Source organism: Hordeum vulgare, chromosome 3H, assembly GCF_904849725.1.
Source record: "Hordeum vulgare subsp. vulgare chromosome 3H, MorexV3_pseudomolecules_assembly, whole genome shotgun sequence".
NCBI classification, from domain to species: Eukaryota; Viridiplantae; Streptophyta; class Magnoliopsida; order Poales; family Poaceae; genus Hordeum; species Hordeum vulgare.
In genome coordinates, this window is record NC_058520.1 from 562,451,132 (window position 1) to 562,471,007 (window position 19,876).

Here is a 19,876-nt window from a genome sequence, read left to right on the forward strand (position 1 = left end):
TTACATCCGTCTATTAAAAAAGTTGCATTCACGTTTGGTTGCAACTTGACTTCGCTGGTTTTTTCGCTACAACCGGTGTTTTTTGACTTTTGCTACAACCGTGTTAATTTTTGCTACAACCGGCATCATTGTTTGCTGCAATCATTCACTAAAAAAGTTGCATACACGTTTACGTAGATATTTGCTATAACCGGCGTTTGACTTTTGCTACCACGCATCATCAGCTTCGTTGTTTTGCTACGATCACGTATATTTTTTTTTTGCTACAATTTTTTTATTGCAATCGTTGACGAAATTGTTGCATCGTGGACGAAAATTATTGTCTCGAGAAAAAAATTGTTGCATAGAGATCTAACGACGCGGCCCGCGTATAGCTGGCCGATCGAGCGGCCCGCGCGTGGCGACCGAACAATTCGGCCGGCGCGCCGGCGCAGAGCATTGCCCATTAAGTATTGTTGATATTTTTTGCACGGGAGCTTCTTTTAGATACTTGTGTGCAGGAACTTAAAACTTGAAAAACGCACAACCTTTTTTACGTATGTGCATCTATTGGTTTTTTTTTCTTTATATGGCATATCAATATTTATCCATTTTTAATTTTACTGTGTGAAAATTTTAGTTCTTTTCATATGCAAAATGTATTTTCCGTATGAAGGAAATGTATTTTATCATTTGCATGTTCACCCCCTACACATGCAAGTGCATGTATTCTAGTTTGACCACACAATGTGACTATAATTTTGGAGAGGGGTGTCGGTTAATTGCATGTCCATTTCTAGACATATATCTTCGAGCGTTGTAACTCAATTCCAGCTGCATAGGCACAAAGCGACTGCAATTGGGGGCGAAAGTGAAGCTGTCGGGGCCGGTTGCATGTCCATACGTAGGCATGCAACTGCAAGCATTGTAACAAAATTACATTTGCATGAGCACAAAGCGACTGCAACTAGGGTCGAGAGGGGGGGTTGTTCGACTAGTTGCATGTTCATCACTAGATATGCAACTGTTAATGTTGTAAAGCAAAATGACTGTAGCTGTAGCTGGGGTTGAGAGTGGGGTGGTCGGGCCAGTTGCATGTCCATCACTAGACATACAACTCTAACGTTGTAACCCAACTGAAACTACAGGGGCATGCATGTGACCACAACTGGGCCAGACAGGAAGTTGTCGGTGTCAGTTGCATGTCCATGGTTATACATGCAACTACAAATGTTTTAATCCGCCTATAACTGTATGGGCATGCACATGACTGCAACTAGGGTCGGAATTGCGATTGTCGAAGGCCAATTGCATATCCACCAACATGCGGCTTCAAGTGTTATAATCCGACTGCAAGTGCACATGCACATGCACAAAAACAACTACAACTGCATGTTTTTCAAATGAGGTCGTGATGGCATGTTTTTCAAATGGGTCGCAAATTCATGACTGTATTTATTTTAAAAGCATCGTAACTACAAAACTTCTATTTTCTAAATAGATACAATCCACTGCCTAATTTTCTTAGCCATGCAATCATGACACATAAGCAAGTAGGCATGCAAGACATAAATAACATGTTTTGCATTACTTCACGCATGCACTACCTAATTTTCCTAGCCATACAACCATGACACATAAGCAAGTAGGCATGCAAGATATAAATAACATTTTTTGCATTACTCCACGCATGCAATGGTGCCACATCATCCATTCATGCATATTAGTCATAAGTAGTTTTTTGCATTAGAGTTTATCCTCCATATTTTGTTAGAATTTAGATTTTTTAACTATAATTGTTTTTAAGATTACATTTGTTTTTTATTATTTATAGAATTTTTTATCAACTACTTACACATTGTTTTAGCAATGTCGCCCAGCAATGCGGGGGGCATCATCTAGTTTATAAATGTGGCTATAACTACATGTTTTCAAAGGAGGTGGCAACTGAACGAGGCATAACTATATTTTTCTTTTTTTACAACTAGTCAATCTTTTTGTGCAGACCAGCTACATAAAACACATAACGAAGGCTAAAATCAAGTTTTTTTACTGGAAAATTCTATATATATTAAAGCTCATAAATAAAATGGGTCTATTACTCGACTTCACAGATTTGCTTTGTGGACCAAGTAGCTATTTGCTAGCTGACCTTTTCACTGAGGTTGTTTGTTCGATTCTCATAAGCAAGAACAACTAGTTAGCGAGCATTTCTTTGATAGACTTCCAGCGATCACTCTCGTACGCCGTCACTTGGCGCGTTCTCGGCCGTCGCCACGTGTCACGTTCTTAATGTTTTTTTACGTACATGTTTTCAGCCTTTTACAGTGGTTTTTTTCGGATTTTTTTGGTGTTCCGGTTTTTCACGGGTATTTCATAACTTTTGGCCAGGAAAATTTCCCAAAAAAACCGTGTTTTTGGTTTTTTATGGAAAAAACAAGTCTTTTATTTTTTTCTTGCGAGAGGCACGGTTTTGTTTCCGCAAGAAGCACGGTTTTACCTTCACGAGAGGCACGACCGTGCCTCTCGGAAAGAGAAAAAAACACGTTTTATGTTTTTTTGTGAGAGCATGGTTCTGCTTTCTCGAAAGACACGGTTTTGCATTCGCGAGAGGCATGCCCGTGCCTCTCGGAAAGGAGAAAAAACGTGTTTTCTATTTTTTTGTGAGAGGCATGATTTTGCTTATGCGAAAGACACGATTTTGCCTTCGCAAGAGGCATGCCCGTGCCTCTTCCGAAAGGGAAAAAACGTGTTTTCTGTTTGTTTTTTGCGAGTGGCATTTGCTTCCCGAAAGACACAGTTTTGCCTTTGTGAGAGGTACGCCCGTGCCTCTTCCGAAAAGGAAAAAAAGGCGTTTTCTGTTCTCTTTTTTTTCACGAGAGACACGGTTTTGTTTTCGCGAGAGGCACGGTTTTGCCTTCGCGAGGGGCACGACCCGTGCCTCTCGGAAAGGGAAAAAACGTGTTTTCTGTTTTTTTCCATCGCGTGAGGCACGGTTTTTCGCCCTTTTTTTCTTTCATTTTATTTCGTAATTTATTTTTTCCTCAAAACCTATAAACATGGGATCTAGTTTTGAATATCTCGACGCGAGAAAGCCAACAGTAAAAACGGTTCGAGATTTGGACACACGGTTTAGGAGATAAAACATTTTGAAAATACGGATCTACGAAAAAAGAAATCTCTCAGGTTGCGACAAATAACACACATGTAGTGCACCATTTGTCGCAACGTGTAGAGATGAAAGTAATCGTTGAAAAATGTACTCGCTAACTAGTAATTTTACTCATGTGTTTTTTTTTTCTTTTTCTACTTCTCGTGATTTATTGGGCCAAGTATACGTGAATAGACTCAGCATTTTTGGGGCCATCTGGTTGACGCGATGTGCAGCAACAACAGGCCGCCGGTTGACGAGGCGAGAACGGCAACAAAGTAAAAAGAATATTTGATAATGTCATGTGAATGAGACCTTATTGTTTCTTAGCTAGATGAGCTGCAGGCGCTCCCTAATATATACTCCATGCGTTTTTATATATAAGTCTTTTAAGACATTTCATTAATAGTCTACATACGAAGCAAAATAAATGAATTTACACACTAAAATATATCCATATACATCCTTATGTGGTACTCTAGTGAAACCTCTAGAAAGACTTATATTTATAAACAGAGGGAGTACCAGTTATGCCTTGCTTGAAATGGATGTATTCCAATACGAAGATGTATAACTTACACATGTAATTTATTGGACCGTTGTGCAAATTCCAGCCAGAAAAGAAACAATGAACAAAGGTCTATATTTTTTACAAATGTATTTAAAAGAAAAACAGTGATCCAAACAGGGTCTTATATTCGCTCCGTGAGCCCATCCCACTAACTTTTGTCCCTGTCAAAAAAAGTGAGGAAAACCTAACAATGGAAAATAATACTCCATATGCGTGAAAAAAAGTGAGTAGATTACATACGCTTTGCATGTCTTTTTCTTTGAACTTTTACCTTTTAGAAAAACTGAGATCCGATGTGTGAAAACAAGCATATAGTAAGGGGTCTGTTATGCGTTGGTCAACGGATCTTTTAAAAAACATCCGTCGCTTAGCAAACCGTCAGATCTGATAATTCTATCGTGCAACGAATTTCTTGTTACAGAAACATTTGTAACAGAAATTATGTTGTGGTTTTTTTACAACATGGGTCGTGTTGTCGGATCTGTTTTTGCAACATAGGTTTTGTTACAGACTTTTTTTGCAACATCGGTTGTGTTATAAATTTTTTAACATTGGTTGTGTTGTCGGATTTATTTTTGCAACATGGATCATGTTGTAGATTATTTTTTTGTAACATGGATCGTGTTGCCGGATTTTTTTTTACAACATGAGTCGCGGGATTTGTTTTGCAACATAGGTCATGTTGCGGGAGCTAGCCTCAGTGGTATCTAGCCTTTGGTTGGTTTGCAACAAGGAGCTAGTTGAAGAATCTCTTTTTGAAACATGGACCAGTTGCACAACATGGAGACCGACTATCTGACGGAGCTCATCCAGCAGACATGAAAGTGATGAACGTTCATGTAAGATCGGTCGGTTGAATGGAATAATTTTCCATATAATAATAATAATGAGTGGATAATTCTTCCAAAATGCATCTAAGAATAAAACTGAGCAGAAATGCATAGCCAATCACACGCAATTTATGAAAGGGAGGAAGTACTATCTATTAATAGAAGGGAAATTCAACATGTATCTTTTTCATTGTTGAAGAAATCGTTAACTAACAGCTGCTCGGTTGGCTCGTGAGTAGGGGGTTAATAAGCTAATCGATAAGTTAATTGGCCATCTAATCAATTAATCGAATGATTTTTTTGGTTTATCGGCTACTCGGTAACTCTATGAGTAGGGATTAATCGGCAAGTTAACTGGTTAATCGGATGAATTCTTGAACAAGGATCTTTTTATGGAGCGGCACGCCATCTGCCTTTGGATCGACGACGGCGGCATGGAGGGCGTGGTGGCCTCGTTGGCGGCACCTTCGGTTAGATCTGTTCTAACCAGTGTAGTCGATGATGGTGGTCATCTCTTCCGTTAGAGGTGGTCGGCCTGCGGCTGGGTGATCAGATCTCGAGATTCGAGATTCGTCATCTAGTCCCGACTACGAGTCGGGGAGACATAGTTGCCGGTGAAAACCGTGCCTTTGGCGGGTGATGGCGGCATTTGGCGTCGTTGCCTTGATGAAGGCATCGTCGTGCAACTGTTGTCGATCCACTCGTGTTGCTTCGGGGGAAAGCCTAGGATATGGTCTTACAGGTCGGACGATGGCGGTATTATGGTGTCGTTTATTTATTGGGACATCGTTTGTGGAGCAGCGTTAGAAGACAGAGGCATGAGATGGAGCTGCTTCATCTTGCACGGAGCTTCGATGGAGCTGTCAAGTCATGTCTGGCCGACATATGCTACACCGAGTCATGCCTGATTGGTAGGTGCTACGCACGGCAGATCTTTCAGAGTCTTCGCGTTTGGACGGATGAGCGCAAGGCGGTGGCGCTGTTGGACGCCGTGGTGGCGTCGAGGGATGTCTGGACTGACAAGGATGATGCAGATATCTCTCTTGAAGATGGGTCAGTGGTCCGATGATGAGGGCGACTTCTAGAACGTGTGCATGTGATTTGCTTTAGGTACGCTGCACCTGCTATTGGTCCACATACGTAATGTGGATGGATTGACGATGACACTGGTTTTAGATGTAAGGAGTAGGATCACTCTATATTATTGAGTTTATCGGTGTGAGTGATGATTTTGGGTTGATTGACGTATATTCTTATACATTTGTGCAATAAATAATAAAAATGATTGCATGCATCGATTGATGCAGATAAGGTGGTTTAACCTTCTTTTAGAAAAAAAACTTTTCGAATTAATGTAAATTCTGAGTGAAGGCCTTGCTGCTAAAGTCGCCCTGTGGAGCCCGCCGTAGTGGAAAAGGTTGGCAGCCATGTGGGGACTGGGGACCTCGTTTGGGTAAAAGGAGGACCCAGCACAAACAGAGCAAGCTTAGCTATAGTAGCGAGGACCCAGCACAAACAAGCAAGCTCAGCTGACGAACAGCTTGGGTGGTCTGTCTTCATGGGGAAAAGGAGGAAACATGATCAGATAAGGGACGACGAGTCGAGCTCCTCCGATTCCAAGCGGTATAGGTCTTGCCACTGCCATAATAGGTTAGTAGTTTCCCTCCTCACTCCCTTTTGCTGTTGGCTCTGCTGTTCTCTCTAATTTTTCTTTGATTCCTTTTAACATACAAAATCCAGAAGGATGTTAAGTGAGGGGATGTCTCGGGAGGGCTTTTCAGATACCTTCTGTGACGCAGTAATCGAATTGAAAGACGTTATACGGGTATCTTCTATCTCTTGATTCACCGGAAAACTGGACTGTTTTTTTTTCTCTGTCGAAAAATATTGCACTGATTGGGCTTTTCTTTGCGCCAATGTTAGTTTGACACTCTGGATTAAGCTTGAACCCTATTTATTTGTACTAATAATATGCTCTTCTTGAAGACACAATAGCCTTAATCCAATCGTGTGATGGAATGCACAGCATATAAATCACCAGCGAGCTGGGTTATGGACCGTATGGTTATGATCTCACCTAAGTACGTTGTTTTTAATGCATACCAAAAGTTCAGGAATGCTTATCAGGAATCAGAATAGCTAAGGGGTGTCTCTTTTCGTCCCTGTCTCGATTATTTTTTACTCACTTTCTTTATAATTGACTAAGCAGTATGGACTTAATGCAAACTTTCAGCAATTTTTTTATCATAGACTGTGCCTATCTTTCAGTTTGTTCCCTTTATAGGTTAAAGTGGCCACAGAGGAAAAGTTTGAAAGAAAAATTAAAAAGCTTAAGCAAAAGAGGGAAAAAGACAAGAACGAACATAAGGAGGATATCAGAATACTCAAGGAAGATTTCACAATACTCAAGGAATATTTCAGAATACTGAAGGAATCTCATGAAGAGCTCAGATCAAAAATCCAAGAGATGCCAAAAGAAGGGTGTGCTGAAGTAAATCATTACGATAAATCTCCATCTCAGAGGTGAGGAGTTTCTTTAGCTATTGTTTGACCAGGATACTTAGAAGGGTGTGTCGTCGAAATGTGGACTCTATTACATCAGTCGTTATCATCATACGTGTGAGATGGTATTTGAGCTTAATGTGGATGGTAAATGGGCCCCATTTATAGAACTGGAAGACTGGATCCATTTTAAATTCTAAGAATAAAAGCTTGCACTGAACTTCTTCCAATGATCTGTTTACGATTTTAGATTTACCGAGTTAGGGTGCTCAAATATCGGGACACTTATACTACCTACCATACATGTTGATACAGTAGCACTTCCGATAGAAGTGTACCAAGTTAGGTGTGATATTATAAGTGATACAAACAATCTAAATGAAGACAAGTATAATGTGTACTTTCTTATATCATACTTTTTGAACCAAATTATAGGAGTGTACTAAATTTTGTTGAGCAATTCATGGAAACACAATTGTTCATATAATACAATCTACGGTCTAGTACTGATTATGTAGACAACATAGTATAATTTGAATATTTGAACCAAATTCTCTTATTTATGTTCCTGTTCTTTCTCAATCAGTTAGAAGCTTCTTTAGTCTAATTATCTACTTTAGGAAGGAGGACGTGTCAGAACTGAAATATGCATCCAAATAATAAGTGTTGCAGATAAGATGGGCCTAAGCTTCTTTACTACACTTATCTAGTTACGTTTTTTTTTAGAAAAGGAGGATTACCTCCGGTCTCTGCATCAACACGATGCATACGGCCACTTTATTAATAATAAGGAAAATAAATTGCGGTTCAACATAGTCTCCAGCAAAATAAATCAGAATGAAAGGTAAATATAAAAGTGCCACAACCGACAAAATAGGCCTAGATGTCTACTCATCTATCCTATTACTGGACTGCCATCCAAACCGGTTGAAGATATCCCGCGCTACCGTCTCCCATCGGGTACGTATAAAGAGAAAATGTAGAGTAGTTCACAAAATGAGTTTTTTCTTATGTGGCTTATAGAATAAGAATAGTTCACTGTTGCTCTCCTCTTTCAGAATTTAACTTATCTTCTGATATGTGCTGGTCAGATCGCAACTAAGCCAATCAACAAGATTTCGACTAGTAATTGAAAATAACGTGAGCAGAACAATTTACAAAAAGGAAAGTGTAGAGACCGAGGATGGCGGAGGTCACATAAAAGTTGTCATGTATGATGGTGGCAATCGAATTGCACCTGACCACTCTCTTGCTTCAGCAAGGGTTGATCTAGTTCTAATTGAAGGATCATTCAATGAACCGAAGCGGGGTTCTTGGTCTAAAGAGGAGTTTGAGGAAAGCATAATAAAACCGCGAAAAGGAATCACAAGGCTAGTGAAAAACGGTACATTTGATCTGACTGATGGGAGTTGTGATCATGAAGGTGCCATTATTATGGATAATTCGCAACAAAGGGAAGTTAAGCTTGGAGTAATGATTGCAGTGCATACAGAAGTAAGAGTTCTTGAAGGAGTATCAAATCCTTTCAAAGTGCAAGAAGGCAAGACAAAAAGTAATGTTTTTTTCTTTGAAATATTCTATCAGTTACTTTAATCTCGGTATTAAAACAGGATCAACATTTTCTACATGCGATATATTACATGATCTAATCTCATAAATAGGAGATGTTTGATAGTACCACAATTTCCTTTTGTTACTCTGTTGCCTCAGAGTGATCCCAGCTTTGACTGAGGAAATGGTGAAACGTTCTGTCATTGTATTCCTCTATCTTGTTTACACTAGTTGAAGGGCAAATTTTTTTCCAGAGACAGCGTCAAGCAAAAAGCGTAAAAAGCCTTCTCCAGTTCCAACGCGAAACTTGGTACAGACAACCAGCACCCACACAGCACAACATGGTGAAGGCTAGTAATTATTATTTTTTCTCTGTTTCTCTGTTTCTATCAGCTGACTCGTTTATGGCTCACCAACAGGCCAAAGTCCCATTACTCCAGACGAGCAACATAATCTTCCACCACCTGTCATTCAAGACGTATTGCAGAAATCAGGTAACAAGTTAGTGCTTGAAGCCTCCCTTACCACCAAACGAATAGAAGTAAATGATTGCAGATGATAAGCCTCCACCATCCTCATGTGCAAGAATTTGGTAGTGTAATTTCTATTTTATTTAGTGTTATTTCCTCGAAATTTCGCAGACCGTGGAAAGCATACCGAATTTCTGACTGATGACACTGCAGAGGATAATCGACTGAATTATCCACTGGCTATTGTGCCACAGATAGTTGAGGGAAATGGTGAAGCCTTCTGCCTCAGTCTTCTTTATCTTGTGTACGTTAGTTAATGTGCACATGTTTATTTTTTCAGGCCTAAACGGCAACGGTCAACAATTATCTCAACACATCCCAATGCAAATCTTGTGGCAGCCAGCCAGTGCACACTCAATGCGAAATGGTAAATGCTAGTAGTATAAGGTATTGTTTATTTCTCTGTTTCACAAAACTAAATGAGAGTGACTGCCAACAGGTCAAAACTACAGTCTGCCACAAACAGGCATTCAGAATCCATCGCAGGCAGCAGGTAATACTTAGTGCTTCAAGCCTCCAGTACCACCAAATGAATGAATGATTGCAGATGATATAATTCTTTGTATGCACCTCCAGGATATTGTCCAGCCTATCAACCCTTACTTGCTTGTGAAGATCAGTACACTAGTTTCTCTAATGCAAGTTCTCAACTTGCATTTCCGAACCTTTCTGAATACATGACGTTGAATGATATTCGCCAGGTAACTGTGATATGAATTGAGGAGATACTAATCCGCACAATAAGACTCCAGGCTAAGGTAGCACCGGGTTACGCCTAGTGCTAAGCTAGCTTGAGTGATACACTTTTATACTTTGTAAGAAGGAATTACAAGGGCTGTTTTTACTAGTCCTAGGGCTATAGCCATAGCTTCCCCAAGCCTGTCTCCGCCACTAACTCCAGGTTCGTAGTCTAACAAAAGTTACAAAACGATGTATTAGAGTCCACTAGTCCAGTTACCATTGTTTCCGTATCTGTAAAGGGTGTGTGATCCTAAAGGATAGCAGACCATTAAGCCCAAACTTTTCTACAGGACATTGTGGTATTACCAAACACATGTCAGGCTGCAGGTGGTGGTGGAACTAAGTGGGACTAATTATCTCGTCCCACTTAAAATTTTGGTGTTACACATGAAATGGTTTTGAATTTTGGGTTTGTTTTGCTACATTACCTTGTGTGATTTTGTCTAAGTGTTTCCGTTAGCAGTTTAACCTGTCTTGGGTATTAGGATGATTATATCTAATGCAATTACTCAGGGAGCAATATGTATATGGAAATTTCCCCCGTAAAATAAAAGTATACAAAAATTTGATATTTTAATGAATTCCGTAAGTGGTTTACTTTATATCATGGGAGATTGGATATTTTCTTTTGACATAATTTGTTTACTTTATTCAGTGGACTTCCATCCCTGAAGGGGAGATATCTGTGGAACATGTACATCCTTTAATTGTCCCGTCACAAATTCAAGAGACTTGTAAGTTCAAATTAGAGGCAAATACCGTTTGTCTTCAACTTAATAATCATTCCGATAGCATATGCATGTGTGACCTTCATAATTTTGGACTTGTCTACTTGATGAGTGCAAAATAATTATTAAAATTCATCAAACCATTAATATGTTTGTTTCATGCCTAAGTTTAGCATGGTCCCTCTTATCTCCTCCTTTCATATTTCTTAATTTGCATAGAATATGTTTACCCTTATACTTTATTCAGTTCCTAAAATTGCCCCCTGGCTGTACATATTCATTCTCGCTATTACCTTCTAATTTTGTAAGATATCACTCACTGATTCCCAAGTAAACTCCACTAGGTTAACATGTCGGGTACACATGTCATTTAGCTTTTTTTCCCCTCGCCCAACTCTGTTTCAGCAGAAATGGACTATATGGGCATGTGGTACATGAATGCAGGGGCAAGAAAATGGGAAAATGAATAGAAGAAGAGGTTAACTGGGCTATTATTAGTCGTGTCTCTGTTTAAACAAGCTGTTTGTTGTGCATGTCGGTGGCTCAATTATTGAACTGTTGTACCTATAAAATTGATAGGTGATGTTTGAACACAAAATTAAAAATATGTTGAAACCTCAAAAAAATTGTTTCAATATATTTTCTAAAATTGATGCGGTACACAATAAAAGATAAGAATATTTGTGGAACATCTTGTTAGAGCCAAACTGCATTGATCAAAGGGCTTGTGCCAAGCTAAGCTATGACTATCTTGTGTGACTGCTCTTTAGATGGGTCATTTAGATGTGGTCAAGTACTACTTCAATGGGATAAGCCTCATGTGGAGCCCAAGGAACACTGGAACTTTCTTGACGAGCTCATGCCGCTGCATAGCACACAGTCAAGGTTTTATGGAGAAAGTTTCCCCACTACAAGCCTCATGGATAAAGCCCATAAGTTACTGGCCAGTAATTCATCAGGTGATTCTGTTTTGAAGATGATTACCATTATTACGAGTCGAGCCACGCAGGCTCCTCAGAGGAGAGGCATTCTCATTCGTCCCATTGAGCCATATGATTCAGACGCTGAGTACGTCGCCTAATCCAAGGCTCTCTCTCTCTCTCACTCACTCTCTCTCCCTCTCCCTCTCGCTCCCTCCCTCCCTCCCTCTCTCTCTCTCTCTCTCTCTGCATCTGTTGGAAATCGAGAGGATCACATTGACCGGTGGTCAATCATGACAACCATCTTACTAACTGGTATTCATGTGCCTATAGCATTTTCAGGCCACCAGTTAAGAAGCAAAGAAATGCCAAATATCAATTGCGGTTTGTCAACAGCGTCTGCAATGACTACTACACCCAGGAACAAATCAAATCAGAGAATGGAAATCTCTTAAAGGTAGCTTTGTATGATGAGAATAATCTGGTGGTCACGTCTGGTCCGCTGTCTTCAGCTTCTGTGGAGGTCGTACTACTTCATGGTGATTTCAATGCTGATGGCCAAGATTATTGGACATCAGAGGAGTTCAGTTCCTGCCTAGTGCATCCACAATCTGTCGAAGAACCACCGGCCTTGGTAGGTGATTGTGCATTGGCACTGACTGATGGAGAGACAGACCTTGGTAATATTAGCTTCCAGATTTCCTCCTTCCATGCCAGAACTGGAAAGTTCAAGATGGGTGTTGAGATTAAAAACGTACGAGAAGCGAGTGCTCAAGAAGGAATCACTAGCCCATTTCTCGTGAGAGTTCGCCAAGGGGAAGGTACAATATTTTCGGTTAATCTTTCGTACATGACTTCTCATGCAATTTCAGTAGGATGTTTCACCCCAAAAAAGTTTTAGTAAGACATTGCAGTCCATATACGATTCTTTTGGTTAAAATAATGTAGTAAGTACAATTTTAGACCAGGAAGTAAGACATTTAATAAAATCCTAACGTACACTTCTGAGAAAAAGTAAATAAATACTACTCCTTCCGTCTTTACAGATGACTAGTATTCAAGTTAATGTATTGCCACTTTTCATAAACTATGTTTATTTGAAACTCTTCAACCCTTGAGTAATTGGACCTGCTACACACGTGTGACTGTCGTGCTTCTCCAATAAAAGATATAAGTTTGAAGATGTAAAAGCAGAAGATATAAAATTTGCATCTTAAAAAAATGATTTTTACATCTTTAAAAAAGGGTCAACTCCAACAAATGGTGTAAAATGAAGATGTAAAAGGGTAACTCCAATAGAAGATGCAAATGAAGATGTAAACCTATACTTCAAACATGGCATATTCAACTACTCCTTCATTTCAAACAAAATAATTAAACATAGTTCTAATTAAAAACATAACAAACTCAACTACCACTAGTTCAACTACTTGTCCTCCTCGTCGCCCCAGTCCTCCTCCGAGGACTAAACAATCCTCCTCCTCTTCTTGACTCCTGCTCGGCCTGCACATACTCCGGATGCTCACACGCGAACCTCGTCATCGCGGCGGGGCGGTGCGGCGGAGGTGTCGAATCGGGCAATAGCGGGGCGATTCAACGGGGCGGCGGAGGTGTCCAATCGGGCGGCGGCGGGGCAATGCAACAGGGCAGCGGAGGTGTCCAATCAGGCGACAATGGGGCCGAATCGGGCGGGGCGGCGTTGGGCGACGACCAACGACGGACGATCGTCGGAACGTCAGCTCTAGATTAGGCACTAGGCGGCTGCGGTGCGCGATGTGTGCAGACGGGTGGCGGCGGTGGTGCGGCAGGAAGTGGGAGGAAGAAGGGGGAAGTGATGGTTGGCGCTCGGCTGGCAAATATACATCTCTTGTAGGTGGAGATGCATATTTACACCGTGAAGTATTGTTGTTTACATCTTCGGAAGGTAGAGATGTAATTTTTTTTTTTGCATCTACATCATCTGATAGAGAAGTGTTTTGGGGCTTTAAAGATGCGAAAGTTAGGTATTTTTACATCTACATCTTCTATTGAAGACGCTCTTAACATTTTGAATATAAAAGCATTTACAATAAGTGAGGATTTGATTGACTATGAGACTTCCATATCCGTCGCTTTCTCTTCTAGCAGTTCTAACATGTTTCCTTTTACTTCCTTTTTTCACATGAGAGATTAGAATATGTAATACTCTATCCGTTTCTAAATATTGTCTTTCTAGAAATTTCACTACGGACTACATACAGATGTATATAAATATAATTTAGAGTGTAAGTTTACTCATGTTGCTCCGTATGTAATTCGTAGTTGAATTTTTAAAAAGACAAACATTTAGGAATGGAGGGAGTAGATTTGAACAGTTGATAATTAGTGATTTGATTTTTTTTTTATCTCACATGTAAAAATAGGGGTAAAAGGGAGCATGTTAAAAATTGCCTTCTCTTTAGCTTGAACTTTTTTTTTTTTTGGGGTGAACTGGGCATGTCCACGTGATTAGTAAATCCTTGCCAATGGCAGGTGCACTACTTGTATCGGAGGGTTGCCAATTATCAAGCAAATGTCGTGTCAAAGCAATTGCACTAGCTGAGTTTTAGCAGTCCCGTATTTTGTACTCCAATTGACATACCAGTGTTTATCCATACCTTTGTAGAATCAAGTCGCCATCGGATCACATCTCCCGAAGCGTTGCTCAGAGTAAGAATGGAATTGCCCAAACAAGTCTGCGGGCCGCTGCAGTGCGATGCCAGGGAAAACGTCTGCGCGTCACCGGTAATTATCTCTATCCCACTTTCTCAACATGTACTTATAATACATTTCTCATAAAAAGAGTGAAGTTTGGGATGGTGCCGTCGGCGCTGCAGGACCAGTCGTCGCCGGAGAGAAATGATTTGGTGGCGTCAAGGGCGGAGGACGATGACAGCATGGTACAGAGTGGGAGCGGCGTGTTATTATTCCCAGCCCCGAGGCCGCCGTCGGAGCAGGTGCAGGTGCCGCAGCCGGAGCCGGGGCTCAACTGCCCGCGCTGCAACTCCACCAACACAAAGTTCTTCAACAACAACTCCCTCACACAGCCCCACCACTTCTGCCGCGAATGCGGCCTTGGGCTGGGCGCCACGGCCACGCTTGGCATGACAGCGGTGCCCGCCGCCGACTGCGACATCGCGGGTCGCGCCGCCGGGGCTCCAGCACCAGCCGCCTACGTAGCTGCCGCGGCAGCGATGTCGACGTCAACGAAGCCTAGCACCACCGCTTGCGGCACCTCTGCGTTAATGTCAATGTCGATGGTGGAGCGGGCCCGGTTGGCCAAGGTGCCGCAGCCGGAGCCGGGGCTCAAGTGCCCGCGCTGCGACTCCACCAACACCAAGTTCTGCTACTTCAACAACTACTCCCTCACCCAGCCCCGTCACTTCTGCCACACATGCGGCCGCTCTTGGACTCGTGGCGGCGCGCTCCGCAGTGTCCGCGTGGGCAGCAGGTACAGCTGCCACGCCAAGCGCAGCACCAAGTCCAAGGCATCCGCTAGAGAACCCGCGGCGGCAGCAGGGACAGCATCGTCTGCATTGACGGCAACGACGCCCAACACTACTTCTTGCACCGGCACCGCACCGCCGGGTTTCAACCAGTACTCCATGTTCTGCACCAAGAGCGCGTCGCCGCACAGCAATTGGTTCGCCGACAACTTCGACCCGGCAAGCCCCGGCTTCGGCTCCCCCGCTAGGCTGCTCTTTCCCCAGCAGGTGTTGAAGGGGGTCGACATAGGGCTACAGAGCGGCAGCGGCGGCGATTGCGAGGACGGAGCCAGTTCCACCACCAAGTGACGCCGCCGGCCAAGAGAGATCCACAGCAGGATTACCCAAGCGACAGGGGCATGAACACAGACGTCGTCTATCAACGGTGACGGCTAGAATTTCTATTCCACCACTAAAAGCATCTCCAACAGCCGTATAAACCCAATAAAAAATATAACACGTCATTATAACACTTTAATGCATAAGGACTAATATTATTTTAGCATGTGGCTAAAAGCGCACGTTCAAAAAAACACAGTGTAAGAGCATCTTCAACAGCAGCGTTTCGGTTAAAAAAACACAGTGTAAGAGCATCTTCAACAGTCGCGCTTCGGTCGGCGCCTAAAAACTGATTTACAGCGCGTCCATTGTCAGGTTTAACGCGGCGGCAGAGTTGGCTCAAGCAGCCGCGCTGAAATGCAGCGCGGGTGCGCAGCTCCACCAGCGCGTGCGAGCAGCCGACGCCTCATATTTCTTGCAATTTGAACACAAAATAAATTTCACACATTCACAAAACAAAGACATGGCATATAATTTAAATCACAAACATCATTCAACTAAAAGTTTAAAATAAATAGTTTAATTCATTATTACAACTCAAACATATAGTTCAAATAAACATCATTCAAATAGTTCAACAAATCATGATGCTCTTTGACGGCCATTCCAAGCCCACCACTCCTCAATGAGATCATTCATGAGTTCATTATGCGCTGCTGGACGTCGAATGACATGATAGGAGGCAATAAAACGGGCCACCCTTTCAGCCCTCCGCCGCACTCGCACGGGATGTCCCAAGAGCTCATAGTTAGAGTAGTCTACATCTTGGCCACGCTCATTCTCGATGATCATGTTGTGCATGATCACACAAGCGTGGATAATGTACCAAAGCATTTTTTGATCCCAAAATCTAGCTGGTCCTCTCACAATAGCAAATTGGGCTTGCAAAATCCATAAAGCTCTCTCCACATATTTTCTAGCCGCCGTCTGAGCATTGTGGAAATCAAGATTTTTCTTACCTTCCGGTTTTTTCAACGGCTTCACAAATGTTTGCCATTTTGGATAGATGTCATCCGCAAGATAGTAGCCATAGTTGTATGTACGGTCATTAGCTACAAACTGCACCGGTGGCAGTTCACCATTTGCAATCTTATTCATCAGTGATGACCGGTTGACAATGTTGATGTCATTCAAAGATCCAGGCATTTTAAATAAAGCATGCCAAATCCAAGTCTCTTGATCAGCCACCGCTTCAAGGATTATAGTGCAACCTTTTTTTTGTCCATGAAATTGGCCATGCCATGTCTTTGTGCAATTCTTCCAACTCCAATGCATGCAATCTATTGAGCCAAGCATACCTGGGAACCGCAAGCTTTGTTCATCTCCTATAGCCTTGAGACGTCTTCAACATTGGGAGATCTCAGGTACTCCGGGCCAAACACTTGCACAATTCCGACTGCGAAGCGCTTGACACACATGATGGCTTGGCTCTCACCCATGGCCAAGTGATCATCAACTAGATCAGCGGGAATATCGTATGCCAACATACGCAAAGAGGATGTCACCTTCTAAAAGGTGCTATGTCCGAGCTCTCCGGCAGCATTCCTCCTTTACTGAAAAAATCGATCATGGCTCGCTAGTTTCTCTGCATTGTACTTGAACAACTCGGTGCTCATCCTAAACCGACGATGAAAGTATGACTTGGGGTATGTGGGATTCTCCACAAAATAGTGCCTCATCAATCTGTTGTGGGCATCAATCATATTCCTCCAAATTTTTTGCCGACCCATAACCGAACAACCGTGCTTCGGTTTTTTATTGATGTGCATAGCTAGGATCATTGCAAGATCCTCCTCCTCTTCCATATCAAATTCTTCTTCGAAAGAATCATATGCCGAACTCATCTAAAATGTTCAAAACTAGGCTATAAACAACATGCACCAAAATTCATGTAAAAATGTGAAATTAGAAGCAATACATACCTTGCGGACGCCAAGCGACAGTGGAAGGCCGGGCGCTGTTCGTCGAAGGACTATCGCACGCGACGGGCGATGCTGACGAGAGAGAGAGGGAGGAAGCCGCGGCCGCGCGGGGAGAGACCACGAAAGCGCCGGAACAGTCGCCTGAGAAATGGGGTGGCGCGGACGGTGACGGCGGCGCGGCTGGATGGGTGGGTGGAGTTTCGGCGAGCTTTCGAGAGTTCAGCGCGCGGGAGCGGGCGCAGCAAATAAGTGGCGCGCGATGGCGTTTCCTCCCGCGCGCTGAATTACATATGCCGCGCGCGCGGTTTTTGCGCGTCCGCTGGAGCTTCCGGAACGGTAGCGCGCACGCTAAAATGACTACTTTTTCAGCGCGGCGCCTATATAACGCGGATGTTGGAGATGCTCTAAATTATGAAGCGTGCGCGATCCGGCATATCAAATTTGCTGCGCGTGATAGCGCTTTTTAGTGCATAGCAAAAACCTTTTAGCGTGCCTAAAAAAGATCGCGATAACGCCCACGCATATGATACCTAGGTGAACCGAAAAGCTTCCCTGACCATGCTTGTTAGTTGGGTCATTTGAAACGAAAGAAACGCTGGAGTTTTCAAGAAGAAACCAACGCCACCCTTCTACATCTTAAAACTTATCCAAGATAAAACCAAGTTTTAAGTCATGGCAGGAGCTAGACACGTGAGTATCATGGCGTGAGAGTAGTTGTTGTCTTTTTTTTGTTTTCGGGCGGGCTATGATGTGGAGCTATTAACCTGTATTCTAAAACTTCCCTCCTTTATTAATGAATGAGGCAAGTATTTTGTCTATGTTTCAAAAAAAAAACAGCCAACACGTTCAATGTTCACAGGTTGCACCACGTCATCACATCCATGTATAAATAACAAAACTGATGATGTCAACAAGAATCTTTTGTCTTTTTCTTTTTAAAATGTTCTATCTATTAAATAAAAAATTTGATTAAAAAACCATTTTCATCATTAAATCCGTCGTGATGAAATCTTTGAAATTAGATCTCATATTGATATGTTTTAATGACTTTTTTTGTTAAAAGTTACTATGTCTATTGTACATAAATTGCTAGCATGATTATACTAAAGTTGTCATGATATAATTTAAATACTTTTTTCTATGTTTAAAATAAACTTTGACATGTGATAAAAAAGAAAATTAACAAACTAAATTACCATGATGAATTACTAAAATTTACCATGATCCATGTAATAATTTTGACATGGTTCATAAGTAAAAAAAATAAATATGTCGTCGGCTATTTTAAAATGCATGGGCACTACCTCAAATTTGCCATAAACCACAAGCTAAAATTACCATGACGAATTACTTAAATTTGCCATGATAGATGCACTAAAATTTGTCATGGTTCATAAAAAATATTTTCATGCTCAAAACACTAGATTTGTCATGGTCAAAATACTAAAATAGCCATGATCTATAAACTTAATTTGTCATGATGAATTAACAAAAGTTGTCATGATATATAAAGTAAATTTGTCGTGGTTAACTACTAAAATTTGCTATGGATAATTAATAAAAGTTTTCATGAAATTAGTTGAAATACAATGGTAGTTTTAAATATAGAACAAAAAACTAAATGAAACATGTTGTGCAACTTTATGGTAAACCCTTTGGAAACTTCGGTATAAACATGTGGCATCTTATAGCCCCCAAAAAATCATTGAAACATATCAATATGAGATCTGGTTTTAAAAATCTCCCCGAGACGGATTTAAGGGTGAAAACGGATTTTAATTGGATTTTTATTTCAGTGATAAAATATTTTTAAGTCTAAAAACTGAAAAGATTCTAATGATGTCATATGTTTGATATGACAAGATAAATGATTATAGAGGCGTGTGAACCATGTTGCCTTATGTCACACGTGTGGGTGTTATTATCTAGAGAGAAAAAATGATTCCTAGCCAAACTCCTGAACTTACACTAGTAGGAAAAACCTTAAAGGTAGGAGCCTAGTAGTAGTGCTGGAATATGGCAAGCGCAGCTACTACTTAGAAGTATCGCTAGATCTGCCCAGCGCTACTAGTAATGGCCTTAGCAGTAGCGCTGGATATGTAAAAATGCTCCTGCTAAACGGGGCCCAACGAGTCCACCGACGGTAACAGTAGTAGGAGCGCGCGCTTGTGAAAAAACGCTACTGCTAAGTAGAATAGCAATAACGCTCTTGGGGAATCAGCACTACTGCTATTGGGCCCCACTTAGCAGTAGTGCTCCTCCAGAAAATGAGCTGCTCGCATGCGTGGCTGTGGGCAACTTTCACCCACGCACCCCCTCTCCCCCTTCCTCCTGTTGGAAATATGCCCTAGAGGCAATGATAAATAGTTATTATTATATTTCCTGTTTAAAGATAATCGTTTATTATCCATGCTATAATTGTATTGAATGAAACCATAGATACATGTGTGGATAAATAGACACAACAATGTCCCTAGGAAGCCTCTAGTTGGCTAGCCAGTTGATCAATGATAGTCAAGGTTTTCTGACTATGTGCAAAGTGTTGTTGCTTGATAACTGGATCACATCATTAGGGGAATCATGTGATGGACTAGACCCAAACTATGAAC

General features: G+C 41.6%; 1 protein-coding gene across 4 annotated transcripts; it reads left to right on the top strand.

Moving 5' to 3' along the window:
- Positions 1–6,004: 6,004 nt before the first annotated feature.
- On the top strand, positions 6,005–15,508 carry LOC123445096. Of its 4 annotated transcripts, none has more exons than XM_045122026.1 (15): positions 6,005–6,181; positions 6,272–6,356; positions 6,816–7,054; positions 8,125–8,585; positions 8,839–8,934; positions 9,004–9,078; positions 9,226–9,324; positions 9,395–9,481; positions 9,554–9,607; positions 9,691–9,815; positions 10,511–10,589; positions 11,354–11,651; positions 11,837–12,324; positions 14,148–14,266; positions 14,332–15,508. In XM_045122026.1, the coding sequence occupies exons 1-15, from the start codon at positions 6,090–6,092 to the stop codon at positions 15,313–15,315; spliced, it is 3,381 nt and encodes a 1,126-aa protein (XP_044977961.1). In that variant the 5' UTR covers positions 6,005–6,089; the 3' UTR covers positions 15,316–15,508. The 4 variants fall into 4 exon arrangements, with proteins under 4 accessions (XP_044977961.1, XP_044977964.1, XP_044977963.1 ...); XM_045122029.1 differs by having other exon boundaries at positions 14,359–15,508; XM_045122028.1 differs by having other exon boundaries at positions 8,839–8,928.
- The last annotated feature ends 4,368 nt before the right edge of the window (positions 15,509–19,876 follow it).

Coding starts and splice junctions, on each gene's coding strand:
- LOC123445096 (XM_045122026.1), top strand. CDS start 6,090: ATGGGGAAAAGGAGGAAACATGATCAGATAAGGGACGACGAGTCGAGC. Junction 8,935..9,003: donor CACAGCACAACATGGTGAAG/GCTAGTAATTAT, acceptor GCTCACCAACAG/GCCAAAGTCCCATTACTCCA. Junction 14,267..14,331: donor AAAACGTCTGCGCGTCACCG/GTAATTATCTCT, acceptor AAAAGAGTGAAG/TTTGGGATGGTGCCGTCGGC.